Raw genomic sequence first — 16,948 nt, 5'->3', positions numbered from 1 at the left:
AAGGGTAAACAAAACAGCATTATAAGTTGCTTTGGAGAAAGGTGTCAACTAAAAGTAATGGTATGATGTGTAATCTGTGCTTGATCATGTGACAAGGCCCGTCTTTCAACACATGACAGAAATCCACAGCTTTTTAGTGTCAACAGGTTAACACATTATATTACATTCAGACCTGTAAGAAAGACTAGGAAAAAACTGAAACAGATTAACTGAATTATTGTTTTTGAAATATCACAAAGTTAATATAACTTATAGAATATAACTTGACACACTTTGAGCTGACAAACAAACCGAAGAGAACTGGAAATAATCTATCAGTTATCAGTATACCCAAGAAACCCTTCTGTTATTCAGCAGAAAACTATTATTATGAAGGAGTTTTAAGTGCAGTGGAACTTATTTCTTAAGTATCTATAGTTTTACAGTAGTGCTGATGAAGAACATGAGTGAAAATGGCTACAAAAAAACTTCCACAACCAAACCAGCTTTTTGTCTTACTTCCTCATCCCCTCAATGCTAACTGAGTGGTTCTCTAAATGACTGTAACACACACTTCAGAGAAGATTTACTAAATGTTTCAAAATTAAAAATTCAAAAAGTAAAAAATTATCATTAACAAATCTTATCTATTCTGGGCTTTGGACTGAAAACAACAACAACAAAAAAAATGGTTTTGTACCGTTATCTCCCTGCAAGCAGTGTCATTATTCGCATGAGTACTTCTCCAAATATATATATACACAGTATACATATATATATGTGTATACTCTCTACACAGAAACATACACACACACACACATATACATATATGTTTCTGTGTAGAGCGTATTTACAGAGAAAATGTAAGAAAAAATATCATGTATATGAAAGTGCTGAAATATCTTTTTGGAAAGCTGGAGGTGAAAAAAAGCACTTTGAAGAATAACAAAACTGTGTTGTGAAAAATATTCTGCCAGGGAATGCACGATCACTGTGAGGTGTAAAAGAGTGAGACTGTTCTATGACGTACCAGGGTCACGTTCCCTGGCTTATACACCATCGCGTGCGAGCAGATGCCTACAACCTGAATGTGATCTTTAAGCAGATGAGGAAGTGGTACAGAGGCTACTGTTTTTTGTCCTCCTTCAAAGGAATGATGTAATCTAAAGTGAGACTGATTTACTAATGTATGTGGTTACAGTTCTTCTCGTTAAGATTTTTTATTTTTGATTCTAGCTGAGTGCAAATGCATTAAAATATGTCTTCGTATACAAGAATTCTTGGTTGTGAGAAGTCCGTTCTGAAGATCAGGCCTAGGTAAATGTCAGCTTGATCTCCACCTGAATGGGTACAAAAGCACATCATTTCATTTGATGTATTTCATTTTCTGCATTTCTTCAAGAAAAAAAAAAGTTGAAGACCTACAACTGCAAAGGTTGAAAGGAAACTAAACCCAAATCTCCACCGACAATTAAAGTAAAAGATAAACCGATAGGACCAAAATAGCAAAAAACTTCCAGGTGCAAGAAATCACCTTGTGCCAAAAAATTCACTGCTAAAGGGCTTCTGAAATAATTTCTCTGAATAAAGAAACCAGTTTCAGCTGCGAGAATAAAACAGAATAGTGTCACGCAAAAATAGAAAGTAGAAGTACTCCCAGGAGGAAAAACATGACAATCCACTTTGACACTTGCACTAAATGCTAAACATTTCCAATTCATGAGACACATTAAATTATTATTATTATTATTATTATTATTATTATTATTATTATTTGGGGAGGTAATAGTTATACAGCAGTACCACAATATTAAACTCTGTTAGTAGAATAACAATACTAGATTATGGACACTGACTGAAACTGCTTGTCCTGAGCAGAATCACAGCAGGCTGGAGCTTAACCTAGCAACACAGGGCACAAGGCTGAGGAGGGAGGGGACACACCCAGGACGAGACACCAGTCTGTCGCAAGGCACCCCAAGTGGGACTTGAACCCCAGACCCACCAAAGAGTCAGGACAGGGCAAACCCACTGTGCCACCACACCCCCCAGTAGTAAGTTAGTTATTACTTATTATTATAACTTAAATATGTACTTATTAGGGGGGCGCAGTGGGTTGGACCAGGTCCTGCTCTCCAGTGGGTCTGGGGTTCGAGTCCCGCTTGGGGTGCCTTGCGATGGACTGGCGTCCCGTCCTGGGTGTGTCCCCTCCCCCTCTGGCCTTACGCCCTGTGTTGCCGGGTAGGCTCCGGTTCCTCGCGACCCCATATGGGACAAGCGGTTCCGAAAATGTGTGTGTGTGTGTGTGTATGTACTTATTACTTATACATTCATATAACATATTTATACACACATATGTAACATACAAGGGGGGTATAGTGGGTTTGGCCAGGTCCTGCTCTCTGGTGGGTTTAGGGTTCGAGTCCTGCTTGGGGTGCCTTGTGGCAGACTGGCATCCCGTCCTGGGTGTCTCCCCTCCCCCTCCAGCCTTGCGCCCTGTGGTGCTGGGTTAAGCTCCGGCTTGTCGCAACCCTGCTCGGGACACCAGTCTGCCGCAAGGCACCCCAGGCGGGACTCGAACCCCAGACCCACCACAGAGGAGGACCCGGTCCAACCCACTGCGTTCCTGCACCACCGCGCCCCCCACATTAGTCAATTCAATTATTGTTATTCAATACAAGAACAATAAGAACACAAAACTTAAAATAACATGGGAAATGTACAATGTTGGGCAGATATACTGTATTTCAAGCTGTTTTACATGTAAAGAAATTATGTGACTGCATTCTCCATCATTAAAGTTCCTTTCATGGGTCAACCAGAGAAGAGAGGAACACCATCATTTCATCACAACAGCAGATCAACAGACAGGATTTTTTAAACGTCCAGGGATTGACCTGTTCTCTCAATGTGGGTACTTCTTTTTCAGTGTGTGTGATATAACTTGTATATGTGTGTCTATACAGTGTGTTTATACAATCCGTCTATCCATCGTCAACAACCGCTTTCCCTGAGCAGGGTTGCACTGAGCCAGAGCCTTGCCCAGCAACACAGGGTGCAGGGCATCGCAAGGAGGGCTTCAACCCCAAACCTGCCACATGCTGGGTACTGGCTGAACCCACCACGCCACCACCTCCCAAGCAGGGTACAGCAAACTGGAACCTACCCGGCAACACTGGGCACAAGGCCAAAGGGAGAGGGAACACACGCTGGACTGGATGCAAGTCCGCCACAAAGCACCCTAAGGGAGGCTCAAATCCCACACCCACCACACAGCGGGGATAGGCAAAACCCACTGCGCCGTTACAACAGCACCAAATCCTTATTGACAAGACAAGTGATGGCAGTACCCAAATCTTCTCTCTCTAACAATGCACAGTCCCATGACTGTAAACAATAGTTAAATATTTTAATGGGTTGCTAAACCACTAAACCCCCTTGCCAAAGCCTCCTTACTGGGTTAAAAGCTGTAGCTACTGAACAAAACACTATGAGACTGCTTGCCAAACCTCCTAAGTGTTCCTTAATGTCACCTCATAGAGGCAGAGTGCTCATGACATTACAAAACAGTCCAGTTCTTTGTAAAGATGGATGGTAACGGGATTTAAAGGTTATGAAGAGTAATCCTAAAGCTCACCAAGACTTGACATCAGCAAATCCAAAATATGGCTGGTGGACCAGCCAAATCACTCCTTTGCATTAGCTTCATTTTACCGTCTTAATCCCAGCACATCTGGAATGGGGCCTGCAGAAAGATGTGTGGAGGATGCTGTCTGGTGTAACATGTGCCTGAATTGGAAGCATCAATGTAAATTTCAAGCTTCAAACTATGTTGTACAGAAAGGATTTTTCCCTCTTAAACATTTAACATGTTGAACATTACTGCTGTTACTCACATTTGACAACCTGGAGAAAATATTACAAATAAATATTATGTCATGGCTGCATTAATATTTTTATAGCTGAAAATTAAACATTGAAGTTTTAATAGGTTAATTTTAAAATCAATAGATGATACATGAAAAATAAATATTTAATTTGTATTATGACCTTTATAAAACCCTGGTGGTTTGAATCAAGTTCATCTCATTCTGTCTGTTGCCCCTCTTCACTGTTTGCTGCCCTTGTTTTCACCTTTTCCTCTGTGTACTAAAGTACTATGTACTCCAGTGATGCCACCCGCATGGCGTCCATCACATTTGGCCACATGGCTCTGTAACATGCTGCCTTTGACCAGCTCAGTGTGTGCACCAGGTATTATGGGTTCCAAGATCAAGCAATATGCCTATTCAGCCACTAATCTCACTCTATTATTCTGATTTCACACATAGATTTCACTTGATAAGAAGACTGGTACAGTTAAACAGAGATTATCTCCAAATATGTTCAAAACATTCTGCTTTAGGACATCTGAAATTGAGGTACACACATTTTTTAAGGTTAAAAAAAGCGACAGGATAAAAAATTTTATACGTCAAAACAGAAGTATAAAATACAGTACACAACCAGTTACATCCTTGTTTAATAAAAAGTTGCATTGCATATAGCACGGTTTACACCAGAAAATCCACAATGTTAAAAAGGTCAAGGAAAGGTCATGTGATTCCCTTCAGTTTTCTTTCATCTAAATTTATATGTTTGATTAACGTAGCCCTGGGGTATGGAAAAAATCTCTCAGTGAAAAACAGCTTCCTTATGGCACTCCTGTCAAACAAAAAAAATGATTTTGATAATTGCTGTGGTGCAATTTAAATTGACTTCTCAAGAGGATATAGCTCAGAGCACGTTGTATTATTTGTTAGAATGTTGCTTACCAATTTTTTTCTCCTTTATGGGAAAATCCGGGGAACGGAAATAAAAAACAGTTTAGTTCTGTGCATGCCACAGCAATAACACTTCAGCACATCTTAAGACAATAACAAAACCACTAAATACTCTCCAGATGCAAAACAGAAGTACTCTTAATTTCAGTTTCTGAATATAAAAAACTCTTGTTAAGGTTTTACAGATAAATACAGATATATACACAACTTTATACAATCCAAGGTTACTTTGACTGCTTTTTCAGCTCTGTATTGTGTTCAGACATGACAGATACTCCTAGACAGACACTCGACTACATTTTGCCACTAAAGTGTTTGGATTGCGATGTCAGTTAAATAACAGAATGGGAGATATATTCAAAACCTGGCTTGGATATGCATCCAGTACCACCACACCAGGGCATCATAAATCCCCAACTAGAATTACTGTCGCTCTTGAACCTGCTCCTGAACTTCCTTATCAGTGTCTTCAATGGTATTGAGAACAAAAAGGCTTGCTGAACTCATCCTCCTCCACAAGGATCTGAGTTGCCAAACAGGAAAAATATGGACCACCTGAACATCGACCATCAGCCCTTTTGCCAGCATTGCACAATCAGACTACAGCTGAAAACAAGTTATACTCATAAGAACGGGATGTGCAGATACCTTCAGATCTTCAGGACACTTTGTTTTAACAACACAGTCTTCTTCAGCAAAAAGTCTTGGCAAGAGCTGTACTTATAGCAAATGTATTATTTCAAATAGTGGTAAAGATTTTAATGCATGGGCCCACAACAAATTTGTTTTGTAAGAAATCGGTTTCATTTTTCTGAAGTGCTCTGTATGGGTTAGCTTCTTTTTTGAAGCAGACAGGGTTTATAAAGAAGAATCACACATACTGACTAAAAGTGCTTGTCCCAAGCGGGGTTGCAGCGAGCTGGAGCCTAATCCAGCAACACAAGGCATAAGGCTGGAGGGGGAGGGGACACACCCAGGACAGGACACCAGTCCATCGCAAGGCACCCCAAGCAGGACTCGAACCCCAGACCCACAAGAAAGCAGGCACAGGCCAAACCCACTGCGCCACCACACCCCCTATAAGAAAAATCAGACAGATGCATATATGTAATCCAAAAGAAGTGTTCCTATCATAGGAAAGCACTTCAACCAGGACATTAGGTTTGAACATTAGAACTCATATGCTGCCTGGATAAAGATACTTTGTTTTTGGCCAAATATATATTTATGCAGAGGGTGCGGTGGCGCAGCCGGTTGGCCCGGGTCCTCCTCTCCGGTGGGTCTGGGGTTCGAGTCCCGCTTGGGGTGCCTTGCGACGGACTGGTGTCCTGTCCTGGGTGTGTCCCCTCCCCCTCCGGCCCTACGCCCTGAGTTGTCGGGTAGGCTCCGGTTCCCAGCGACCCCGTACGGGACAAGCGGTTCAGAAAATGTGTGTGTGTGTGTGTGTGTGTGTGTGTGCATATATTTATGCTCAATCACTTTCTGTCCGTTTCTAAAATAATTTTAGCCCTTTAAAAACTTCTTTATCTAATTGCCTATGAGAAAAAAATGCAACTATTCTGACACAATTATTCTGAATTGTACTGATATTTTAAGTATAACAACAAATGAGTCGCACACAAGTTGTGATACCAGATCTAGGTTCCACAATCTTAAAAACAAAGTCATGAGAAAGCTAAATGCCGAAACGAAACCACAACCATTGAGGAGCAGTAGCCCTTCACCCTGCAGCTGCCTGTATGGCTCTCATATTGCATGTGCTGACAACAGGAAAACCCATGGCCAGGCCTGGGAGGAAGCCAAGGGAGCAGAGCCTGTGCTCAAGTCTCTCCTTGGCAGGACTCCTGCACTGGCCTGTCCATCACCTAAGTCAAACAGTGTGTGTGAAAACGCTCGGCAGCACTTCACATTGTCTGCTGCTCTTTAGATAAACAGCAGCCGATGACTCAGGGGAGTGTTAGGGGTGAACCGGGGTGAAGCGCTGTGATCGCCTGGTAATCACATGCAAGCACCTGTATTACGAGTGACCTGGGGTAAAACAGTAGGTGTTTTTAAACAGCTAAGTTTAGAAAACCACTAGAGGAAACCAGTTATTGCTGACATACTACATACGGATAGCAAGGGGAAATTTCCAATAAATGATATGTGCCCAAATTCCATTTTCTGATTAATTTTATTTTATTACTTCTTATTATACTGGGGGTGCGGTGGCACAGTGGGTTGGGCCGCGGTCCTGCTCTCTGGTGGGTCTGGGGTTCGAGTCCTGCTTGGGGTGCCTTGTGGCGGACTGGTGTCCTGTCCTGGGTATGTCCCCCTCCCCTTCCAGCCTTATGCCCTGTGTTACCGGGTAGGCTCCGGTTCCCCGCGATCCCGTATGGGACAAGCGGTTCTGAAAATGTGTGTGTGTGTGTGTATGTACTTCTTATTATATGTCAGCTGTTACATAAAGAATGTGCACCTGAATCAAACAGTTTTGGATGGCCCCTTTTTGGAAAGTTCACCTGACTTAATAAGATCTCTAAAGTTAAAGAAACAAAGAGTGACAACACAGTCCTAACATCACAAACAAAAATTTCAGACTCCTTAGCTGTACAGGTTGTGAACAAAAGCAGGTGCATGAAAGGACTGACATTTAAACTGAAAACATTTTGAATTCAGATGATCATCAGCACATTTTCTAAATATGTCATACAGAAAACGTTGATATACAGTATATTCTAGGTTTTACACAATTTCAATTTGTTGGGGTCAGTGCTGCTCTACTGTTTCCAAAGTACTTAACCAGATTTATTCCACAGAGTATTTGAGTGTAGCAGGGCAAAGTAATAAACGACAGTATGCAAATATATTTACTGTATATACTCAAATACAGGATGTGTGCCTGCACACCGATACATCTGCAGACACTTTTTCCATTTCTGCTATTGCTGTAAGGATTCGATTTCTGATAGAGGTTACCAATGAAACTGAGCACTCTGATACTGCCAGGGTAGTAGGACAAACAGGCTTTTTGCTCTGTCTCTCTAGTAATTTTAGGGATGTCTATCTGGCCTTTCCACTAGCAACATTGATGAGCCATGTATCAAGACACATGTCAATGCCAGATTGTTTTAACTAAATTATTAAAGGCAGAATGGTGGATTTTTCAGACAGACTCAGCTGCATAACTACTGTTTCTGCAGGAGCATTTTTGAATAATCATGTTGACAGAGAGTAAGTGTGGATGTTTTTTAAGTTACTGATTATTAGATCAAGAAACAAGTTCATTAATGAAGCGATGAATCAAAAACATTGTTAAAATGTATTTTGAATGACGGGAAATACAGTAGTCCTAGCATGAAGTCTCTACATGCACGATTTATTATCCTTTAGTATCCACCTGACTATGAAAACCACTTGGCCTTTTATAGCATACTGGTTATACACTGAACAGGTAGCAGTCACCGTGGGCAGAGTGGCTCAAAAGATGGCTTTCCAACAATATGGGAGTCACAGTCCCACCATGTGTAAGATGGACATCGTGTGTGAGCAACCCTGGAAGGAACCTGCTCAGTGCTACACCTGAAGGCCTCGATGACGCATTTTCAGAAAGGATGCTTGAACAAAGTTAGAGAAACATGAGGTAGAGCAACACAGGTCATTCAGAAGGGACATGGAATGTCCCTGACTGAGCTGCAGTCTCACTGTCTCTGTTGCAGGCCATCTACTGCCATAGAAACATTGCTCAGTCTACTACATGTCACAGACTCACCCTATTCACACTGCTGGTGATTGGCCTCCTACATTTACAGTCACATTCATTCATTCAGCAGCTCTCAGTATTTTAGTTAGTACGACAGTATTACAAGAAATAGTACTTTCGAAATGTGGTCAGAGGTGTCTTTTAATCGTTATTACTGGCAATTTCTGATGTCTGAGTACCTCATTTTGGTACTGGTGCAGAGTACCTAATGCCTTTTTTTTAGATTTTGTCTGAAGTACCCATAAATAATTGAACACACAGCAGACAAGGAATAACCCCAGGACTGCAGATAACTGGGCCAGACATATTAAATGTGACTGAAATAACTTGGTGTAAACGGCCAGGTTTTTGTGAAAGAAATACACACACACACACACACACACACACATTTTCAGAACCGCTTGTCCCTTACGGGGTCACGGGGAACCGGAGCCTACCCGGCAACACAGGGCGTAAGGCCAGAGGGGGAAGGGGACACACCCAGGACGGGACGCCAGTCCGTCACAAGGCACCCCAAGCGGGACTCGAACCCCAGACCCACCGGAGAGTAGGACTGCGGTCCAACCCACTGCGCCACCACACCCCTCGCGAAAGAAATACTGTTCTCAAAATGTACTGCAGTAGATGTAATACCGCTTCCACCTATGTGGTTGTAGTAAAATTACTTTTACTATAAAACTCTTAATCTGTGTATGCACATTATTATATACAAATGCTAGAGCAGTCAGTGTATTTCTCACACACACACACACACACACACACACACACAGATATGGAAAGATAAATATAAATCAAGAAATACGTAAACCACAGCTGTAACATAATTATTTTGTTAGACCTGTTAAAACTAGAAAAGCAGGAATGCTGCCATTTCAAAATACCAACTGATGCCAATAGAGCAACAAGAGTAAAAGAAAAGCGTGGATGCATAACTGAAACAATGGATTTTTGATGTTCAGCCTGTAATATCAGCTGAAAACCGATGAACTGTTCATTGGAATTCAGTTACTTCAAACACCCAGAATCATTGGACCTTGAAGCAGATGACAGGTTTAAGGCTCCACAAGGACAGCACATCTCATGTGAATGTTGGCCAAAGGGAAGTAGTGCCACCTTCTCTGAAACCTGGAGCAGTACATTTGACTTTAGAACTGCAAGGTTATACAAATAACCCACTCAACTGTACCCCTACCTTGAAAGAAGCTCTTGACCCTGAGGTAGCTGACACTGAGTCTCAGCACAGAAAGCTTGTCCAGCTTGGAGATGACTTCTGGGGAGAAGGGCAGAAGGCCGGCAAGACGATCCAGCTCCGCGTTCAGCCGGTCACGATGCCTCTTTGATGGATTCGACTTTTGAGTCGCCCCCATAGGCTTCCTGCTGATGCAGGAAGGGGAAGAGTCCATGATGTTAAGAACACCAATGACATTTGATTTTCACAGGATCAAAGGCTGAACCCAGAACAGTGGGACTAACAGGTTTAATGTCACCTTAATGTCACGCCACAACATTTTTCTGCTCATGTTATAGCAATTTGAGGGCAAAAGGCTTAAAAGTAGGACAAATCACTCCATTATAACAGTACATTATTTGAATGCTAGTTTCTATTTATTGTAAATGACATGTTCTGCAGAAAACAGGTTTACTTTAGAGAACACATCACTGAGTTTTTATTGCTCTCAATCTACAGAATCACATAGACAATTCACTATTTAAGGTAACCTAATAGGGTATTTTGAACTGTAATTACTACCACACACACACACACACACACACACACACACACACACACTTTCTGACCTGCTTGTCCCATACGGGGCCGCAGGGAACCGGAGCCTAACCCGGCAACACAGGGCGTAAGGCTAGAGGGGGAGGGGACACACCCAGGACGGGACGCCAGTTCATCGCAAGGCAACCCAAGCGGGACTTGAACCCCAGACCCACCGGAGAGCAGGACCTGGTCCAACCCACCACGCTCCCGTAATTACTATTATGTCAACTTCATTTAAATCTGTTTACATCAACACATCTCTTCCTGGGAGTTGAACTGTCAATCTTCACATTACAAGTTTGTGTCCTTAACTGCTATGCTACTAATTGGATACAAACCCTTTCCAGTTAGGGTACTGTATAAAAGCACTAAATTCCTTCTGTAAAAGAAGGGATGAAAAGTGACTCTGCTTTGCAACTGGAATGTCTTCTATGCAACTCACTAGCATGCATGGGTGGAAATCTCCTGAAGAGGGTGTATAGATGCTGCAAGGAAAACTGGTTTGCACAGTCACTGTAGACAGTTCCTGAACTTCTGCAGAGAGTACACCTCAGTACTGTCGGTATGTGACTGGGCAGGCCTTTTCTCCCAGTGCACTGAAACTTTTGTCGTTTTGAAATTGCAACAACAGTAACACTGGGTTACAACAACATACAAAACAAAGTCAACAACACTGAGAAATAATGGAAACAACTGCAAAGTCTGAAACCAGGATGTTGGGTTACAACGTTTCTCAAAAATAATCAGCTACTGTTGTCCAAGCTCATTGCCCCAGTAAGCATGCAGAGCATTTATGAAGAGTTGTAATAGTGGTAGTAATTTTAAAAAACAGAAAAAAACATAGACACAGTCTGAAACCACTTGTCCCAAGCGGGGCTGCAATGAGCTGGAGCGTAGCCCGGCAACACACAGGGTATAAGGCTGGAGGGGGAGGGGACACACCCAGGATGGGACGCCAGTTCATCGCAAGGCACCTTAAGCGAGACTCAAACCCCAGACCCACTGGAGAGAAGGACCCGGTCGAGCCCGTTGACCTAATCACTAAGATTTTCAATGTATAAACTGAAAAATTAATATAGGCAACAGAAGTACACACACACACTTTCAGAACCGCTTGTCCCATATGGGGTCACGGGGAGCCAGAGCCTACCCAGCAACACAGGGCATAAGGCCGGATGGGGAGGGGACACACCCAGGAAGGGACGCCAGTCCGTCGCAAGGCACCCCAAGCGGGACTCGAACCCCAGACCCACCGGAGAGCAGGACTGTGGTCCAACCTACTGTGCCACCACACCCCTTTTCACAACAGAAGTATTTGTCTTTAAAAAAAACAGGAGAATGAATTTTGGTCGCCAGCTCAGTGACATACTAGTCCAGTGAATGTTACATGTGGTTTTTTTCTATATGTTCATATTGGAGTATGAACCCAAGCAATTGTCTGAGTGGATGCGTTTTCTTTCCAAATGTTTTCTCTCTATAAGGAAAATTTTAATTACTTTTCTTTTTGACAGATTCAATTTGTTGGAAAACATTAGACGTCAGTGAAAGCAATTGCTTTCTTCTATTTAAGTAATTCTTAACATATGTACATACACTAAACTCCACAACTAGGAAACAGCAAAATATGATGTCTCTGTGAGGAGAAAAAAGTAAATAGAAAATACAAAAACTATTTATCAACTTGATACATGTGCTGAAATTAATTTACTTTAATTTCAATTCAAAGTACCCTATTTCTCTTGCAGATCTTGAAATTAACTATATTTTCAGTTGTGTAATCATTCCTGTGACCCTCAAAACAAGACTGCAAGACCACAAGACTTTCATATTCTGACTCATATAAATGGAATATTTCTGTGATTGCTGTGCAAATGTTTGAAAGGAGGATTCTTTAAAATAAAATGTGAAGGGGGTGTCTAAAAAGGAAGTTAATCTCCATTATCTTATCTCTTTTACTGTATCTAAAATAACAGTAAAGAGGAAATCATAGCTATGAAACAATACCTCTTCATGCTGAATAAAAGTGACATTTCTTCCAATGTTTCAATATGAACAGAGTAATTTTAATTATATAATTAAAACTGAATATCTTTAAAAATCTATGTGTTTATTAGCCAAAAATAAGTTGCTCCCCTTTTTAAAAATTGAATTACTATTTCAAGATATACTTAACAAAGAGCATTATCTAAGATTTTTTTAAATAAGTTCTTACAGCAGATTTTGAAGATTGCTCCAAAATGTTTAACTGGTGACAATATATCTTGACCTTTGTTAAATCATGTGGCTGGTATTCAGCGACTGACTGGTGGGAGTGTCAGTGTACAGGTTATGGCCAACTTGTAAGATTTTTGGTTTTACTCTCCACATCATCATGATCATGCTGCTCCTGTACCATCCATCCTCACGGTCAAGGATTTGCGGTGCGGTGAAAAAAAGTCGCATCGATCCTGAGCCGGAGCAGACTGAGCGCCGACACTTAACTGTTTCTGAACGGGTTTCCGTCGTTTCCTGCCGGCGTACAGACACTCTCCCGGGGGGATCATGGTCCTCCTCTCCGTCCAGCTACAGTAACAGGTGTCCTTCTGCAAAAACACAAAAACTCCAGTTTCTCTCAAACTTGCAGGACAAGCAGTAGTGCGCGTTCCCCAGCCACCCAAAAACACCACGCATAAAGCTCAGTGCGGACGCTGTCAAGCCCTCGCCTCGTGTCATTGCAGTTTTCGTTCGGCAAAGTCATTTCAACGTACCACGAGGCGCAAGTGCAAGCCTGTTTACAGCACGTTCGCAGAGCGGCTCTTAACGCTCGTCCACCACCATGGAAACTGCCATAATAATAAAGTATAGGAATTCCCACAGAAAAGGATCGTAATTACATTTATAAAACATCACACGTGATGCGAAACCCTCCACTGAACGCACAAGGATAGTCGTACTTACTTGTCTGCCAAAGTCCGCAAGCAAGTAGTATCCACCGTCCAGTGCCTGTTTTTAACCGTATTAATCACTCAGCAATACTATTTGGCGATACAATGTATTAAATGTCTATCTTTCACAGGCAGCGAAATTTGGCAAAGAAAATAAAGCAAAGGCTAGGTGAACTGCGCGACTGTCCGGCTGCAGTGCAGCGGTTCATGTTTTATAGCCGTCCGGGTTTCTCACTTCCTCGTGCTTCAGGTGGCGGATTACGCTCAATGACAGCGCGAGCTCTTCGCACGCGATTCCGTGGGCCTCGCGAGCCCGCGCGCCAAGGCGCGCACACACACATTCAGTCCGTCTCTCTGGAGGGAGCTGTTGGGGGGTGGAGTGACGGGCCACTTAATACGCTGTAAATCAGATATTATTTTTTTTTTTTGGGGGGGGGGGTCGCCTTTACATCGTGAAAAATACAGAGAGAAGATATAGGAAGACAAGAGTTTGTCCTTCGAAGAAAAAAGACGACATGCGCTGGTGTTGAGGCTACAGATTAGAAGGGACAATGAATGAATGCGTTATTTATCCAAGATTAATGTTAGGATTTCTTGTTCTATTTGAATGCATGACGTTTGATTGGAGTTGTTTATCTGTTTGTTTTTGCCTTTGCTTTCTTTAAGCAATAAACGCGTGTTTGACGAACTTTTAACATCATGTTCTGGAAGATACGTGTTTGGTATTAAAAATATATTACTTTCTCTTTTTTAAATATATATTTTAGTTTGATTCACTTTGCTTCTTTTGATGTTTACCCATGACTTTTCTGTCATGTTTTTGTCTTTCAGTTTTGTACTGTACAGAAGTATTGTCAGATTTTGGCCGATGAAACACTATAAAGTTATAAACAAAATAGGCTTATTACCTCTGTGGTAGGGTAAGAAAACACTCAGACATGTGATTCTCGGTAGTAGAAATTTGATCTGATTCAGAATATAAATGCATTTATGATCAGGTGCACTGATCTTTCTTTCCAGATTCCATCAGAGTAAAATGTTAGTTTTGAATGTATGAATAAATAAGAAAAAGAGTACCCTATAACACAATTATGAAACTATCCATCTTCTAGTTAAATGTTCACGTCACAAATACATTTCACATCACACTGCAAATCCATCACAAAAAGGATCGTTCCTCAGGCTACATGCTGTTATTTATCTCGTGATTTTTAATTTGCTGTTTTTTTCCAAATTAAAACACGACTGAAAGGGAATTTTATACATCGGGACTATGTATGTAGAACAACAATGGAGCCACTTAATTACCTTATTTACAATAAGCCTTCGGTGAATATAAAATTGAAATCAATATGGTCTGCATAAACCATTCATAAAATTGCCTCGATTTACTGTACTGTCGCCAATATTTTAGCCGTATTAGACTTGATTTTTTTTTTTAAATCGTTGAGGTCATGTTGTATTATGAGACTGCATGAGAATTTAAACATTGAAACGTGCTATGGTATGGTTAAGGAAAGGGTATGGCAGGCCGTTTTTATCTACACAAAACAGTGAATTCTTTGTATGGAATCAGTGTCTAAAATATTAAACGTTAAATTATGAAATTTTTGTAGCAACTGAACACTTGGCTTTTATTTACACTAAGACTTGTCTTCTGCTTCCCAAAGGAAAACAGGTGTCGTAATAGTATCAATAAATAATATAAATTAAATACTTGTTTTGAAAAGTTGTTTCAATAACTTTGCATATAATTATTTTAAAGAAAGTTTTAAAAAATGAACGTTTGTGTTTACCACACTTTCAAAACTTGGTAAACATAAAAACTCTTGATCTTCTTTATGGGAAACTCTTTTTATAGAACATAATAGAATCGTAATGATCTCAACCAAAATGGATTTCATGACAAAATTAACTCTGCACTTCCTTTTTTAGAATTAGTTTTGTCCTTTCCAAGAAATGTTCCCCGAACGCTTTCCAGCCCACAGATCATTAAATTTCGACCTGAAGCGAGATGTTCGCAATATTAATATTGATTAGATACAGTACATGTGTCCCCAGCAGTCACACTCAATAACACATGACTGTATTGATGTCCGAGGTAAAAGTGTTGATAAAACTGCAAGTGGGGAAAAAAATATCGCGCCAATAAAACGTTTAAGTGTTATTGGTAGTCTGTGAAATATGTTTACGATACATAATGTTAACAGATAAATACTCATGCAACACCCTAGAAATGGACGGCCAGCCGTTTTAGACAAAAATGCACGTATAACAGACAAAAGTCTTAACATTACATTGTGCTTTAGATTCTGTGTTAGCTGTTTGTTGGTCTGTAAATACCGGAGGCACCTAGAACCACAGCAAATTCCTTGTGTGCGTCAGCCAATAAAACTCATCCTGATTCTAGTTGTCACAAGCGAATGTAAAATTAATATCTCCAGCGTAAATAGCGAAAGGCCTTGTAAAAATCTATTATTTATAATCTACGAACGCTCATTAGCCCATGTGCGTCCAATAAGCAGAAGGCAAGGCTGCAACGATGCCTATGAAAATCTCACTTTGAGTAAAAAAAAAAAAAAAGAAGCAGGTAAATGTTCTCAGGCTGTGCATATTCTTAAGGGGTTTGGAAAGACAAGAGTAATTTTCGAAGAATTATGGAGCTTGAGTCTTTTATAAAACGTTTCGTTGCACTAGAATTCACCTGAATACAGAGATTGTACCAGTTCGTCTCATGATGAGAGAAGTAGCTCAAGAAGTTCTGAAGATACCGAGTTTTGAGAATATAGGTGTATATGAACGCATTTACATCTGTACAACAATTAACACAGCACGTGAATATGAGCGTGGACATCAGGTTTCCACGCTCATATCCCCCTCCCCCTACATGATGGTTTCAAGAGGACTTTAAAATCACATTACATTTTTGTTACGCTTAGAATTAAATTAAAAATATACTAATTGTTATTTTAAAAAACACATTATTTACAATATATGCTATTTTGAGTTAATAGGACACGAAGAACGTTTGCGGTAGTGTTTTAGCGTAATGGCTGTGCTGCGCCTTTAAGCCGTCGTGACCGTAAACCGTTCAAAAGCCACGCGCCCTCAGCGTATCACGACGCGAGAAGCCTCTGTTGGCACGCGACGCGGTTAACACTGCAGACTTGGGAGTTTCCGCTTCCTTCTGCTTCTCAATGAAACGCAACTGGAAAAGTTGCTTAATTCTAAACAATAACTGGCGCTGTAACGTAGTCGCCGGATCACCAAAAATGTGAGGATTTATAGTCTTAGTCAATAAGAACTGGTAGGTAAACCACAACAGTGTTTTTGGGGGGAAAAAAAAAAAAAAAAAAAGCCTTGTCTGAACATGAAGGGCCAGAAATACAATGAAAAAATATATTTAGGAAAAGGGGGGTTTTGCAATATTTTGAAACATACTTTAGATTAAACCTAGGCAAAGACACCTCTCATCTGCAGAGAACAAAAAGCAGTGAACAAAAGTAAAGACTCGCAATAGTGAAAATGAACCTAAATAAAATGTGTTGGTTACGTGAGAACAGCAAAAGCTCTGAATGGAATCCAAAGAAAACCAGATTGAGGGCGGAGGGTAGACATCCTGTATGACTCAGTCATATTTTCTGTTTTGAACATAGTTTCAATATGGTCAACATTTACTCGGAATGAAAAGTTATTTCATATACATCACTAA

The 16,948-nt window shown here is 40.9% G+C and overlaps 1 protein-coding gene across 1 annotated transcript in view; it reads right to left on the bottom strand.

Moving 5' to 3' along the window:
• ahrra (aryl-hydrocarbon receptor repressor a) overlaps positions 1 to 13,486 on the bottom strand; it is a 56,078-nt gene extending 42,592 nt beyond the window's left edge. The window contains exons 1-3 of the mRNA XM_018727875.1: positions 13,250 to 13,486; positions 12,794 to 12,894; positions 9,737 to 9,918 (exon numbers count right to left, since the gene is read on the bottom strand). Coding sequence (XP_018583391.1) covers positions 9,737 to 9,918; positions 12,794 to 12,855 — 244 coding nt within the window. The 5' untranslated portion in view covers positions 12,856 to 12,894; positions 13,250 to 13,486. The remainder of the gene's footprint in view (positions 1 to 9,736; positions 9,919 to 12,793; positions 12,895 to 13,249) is intronic.
• Between the last annotated feature and the right edge of the window lie 3,462 nt (positions 13,487 to 16,948).

This window comes from Scleropages formosus, chromosome 16 (genome assembly GCF_900964775.1).
Source record: "Scleropages formosus chromosome 16, fSclFor1.1, whole genome shotgun sequence".
In the NCBI taxonomy this organism is placed as follows: Eukaryota; Metazoa; Chordata; class Actinopteri; order Osteoglossiformes; family Osteoglossidae; genus Scleropages; species Scleropages formosus.
The sequence above is the reverse complement of the archived record's forward strand: the minus strand, read 5'-3'. Positions and strand labels throughout refer to the sequence as shown.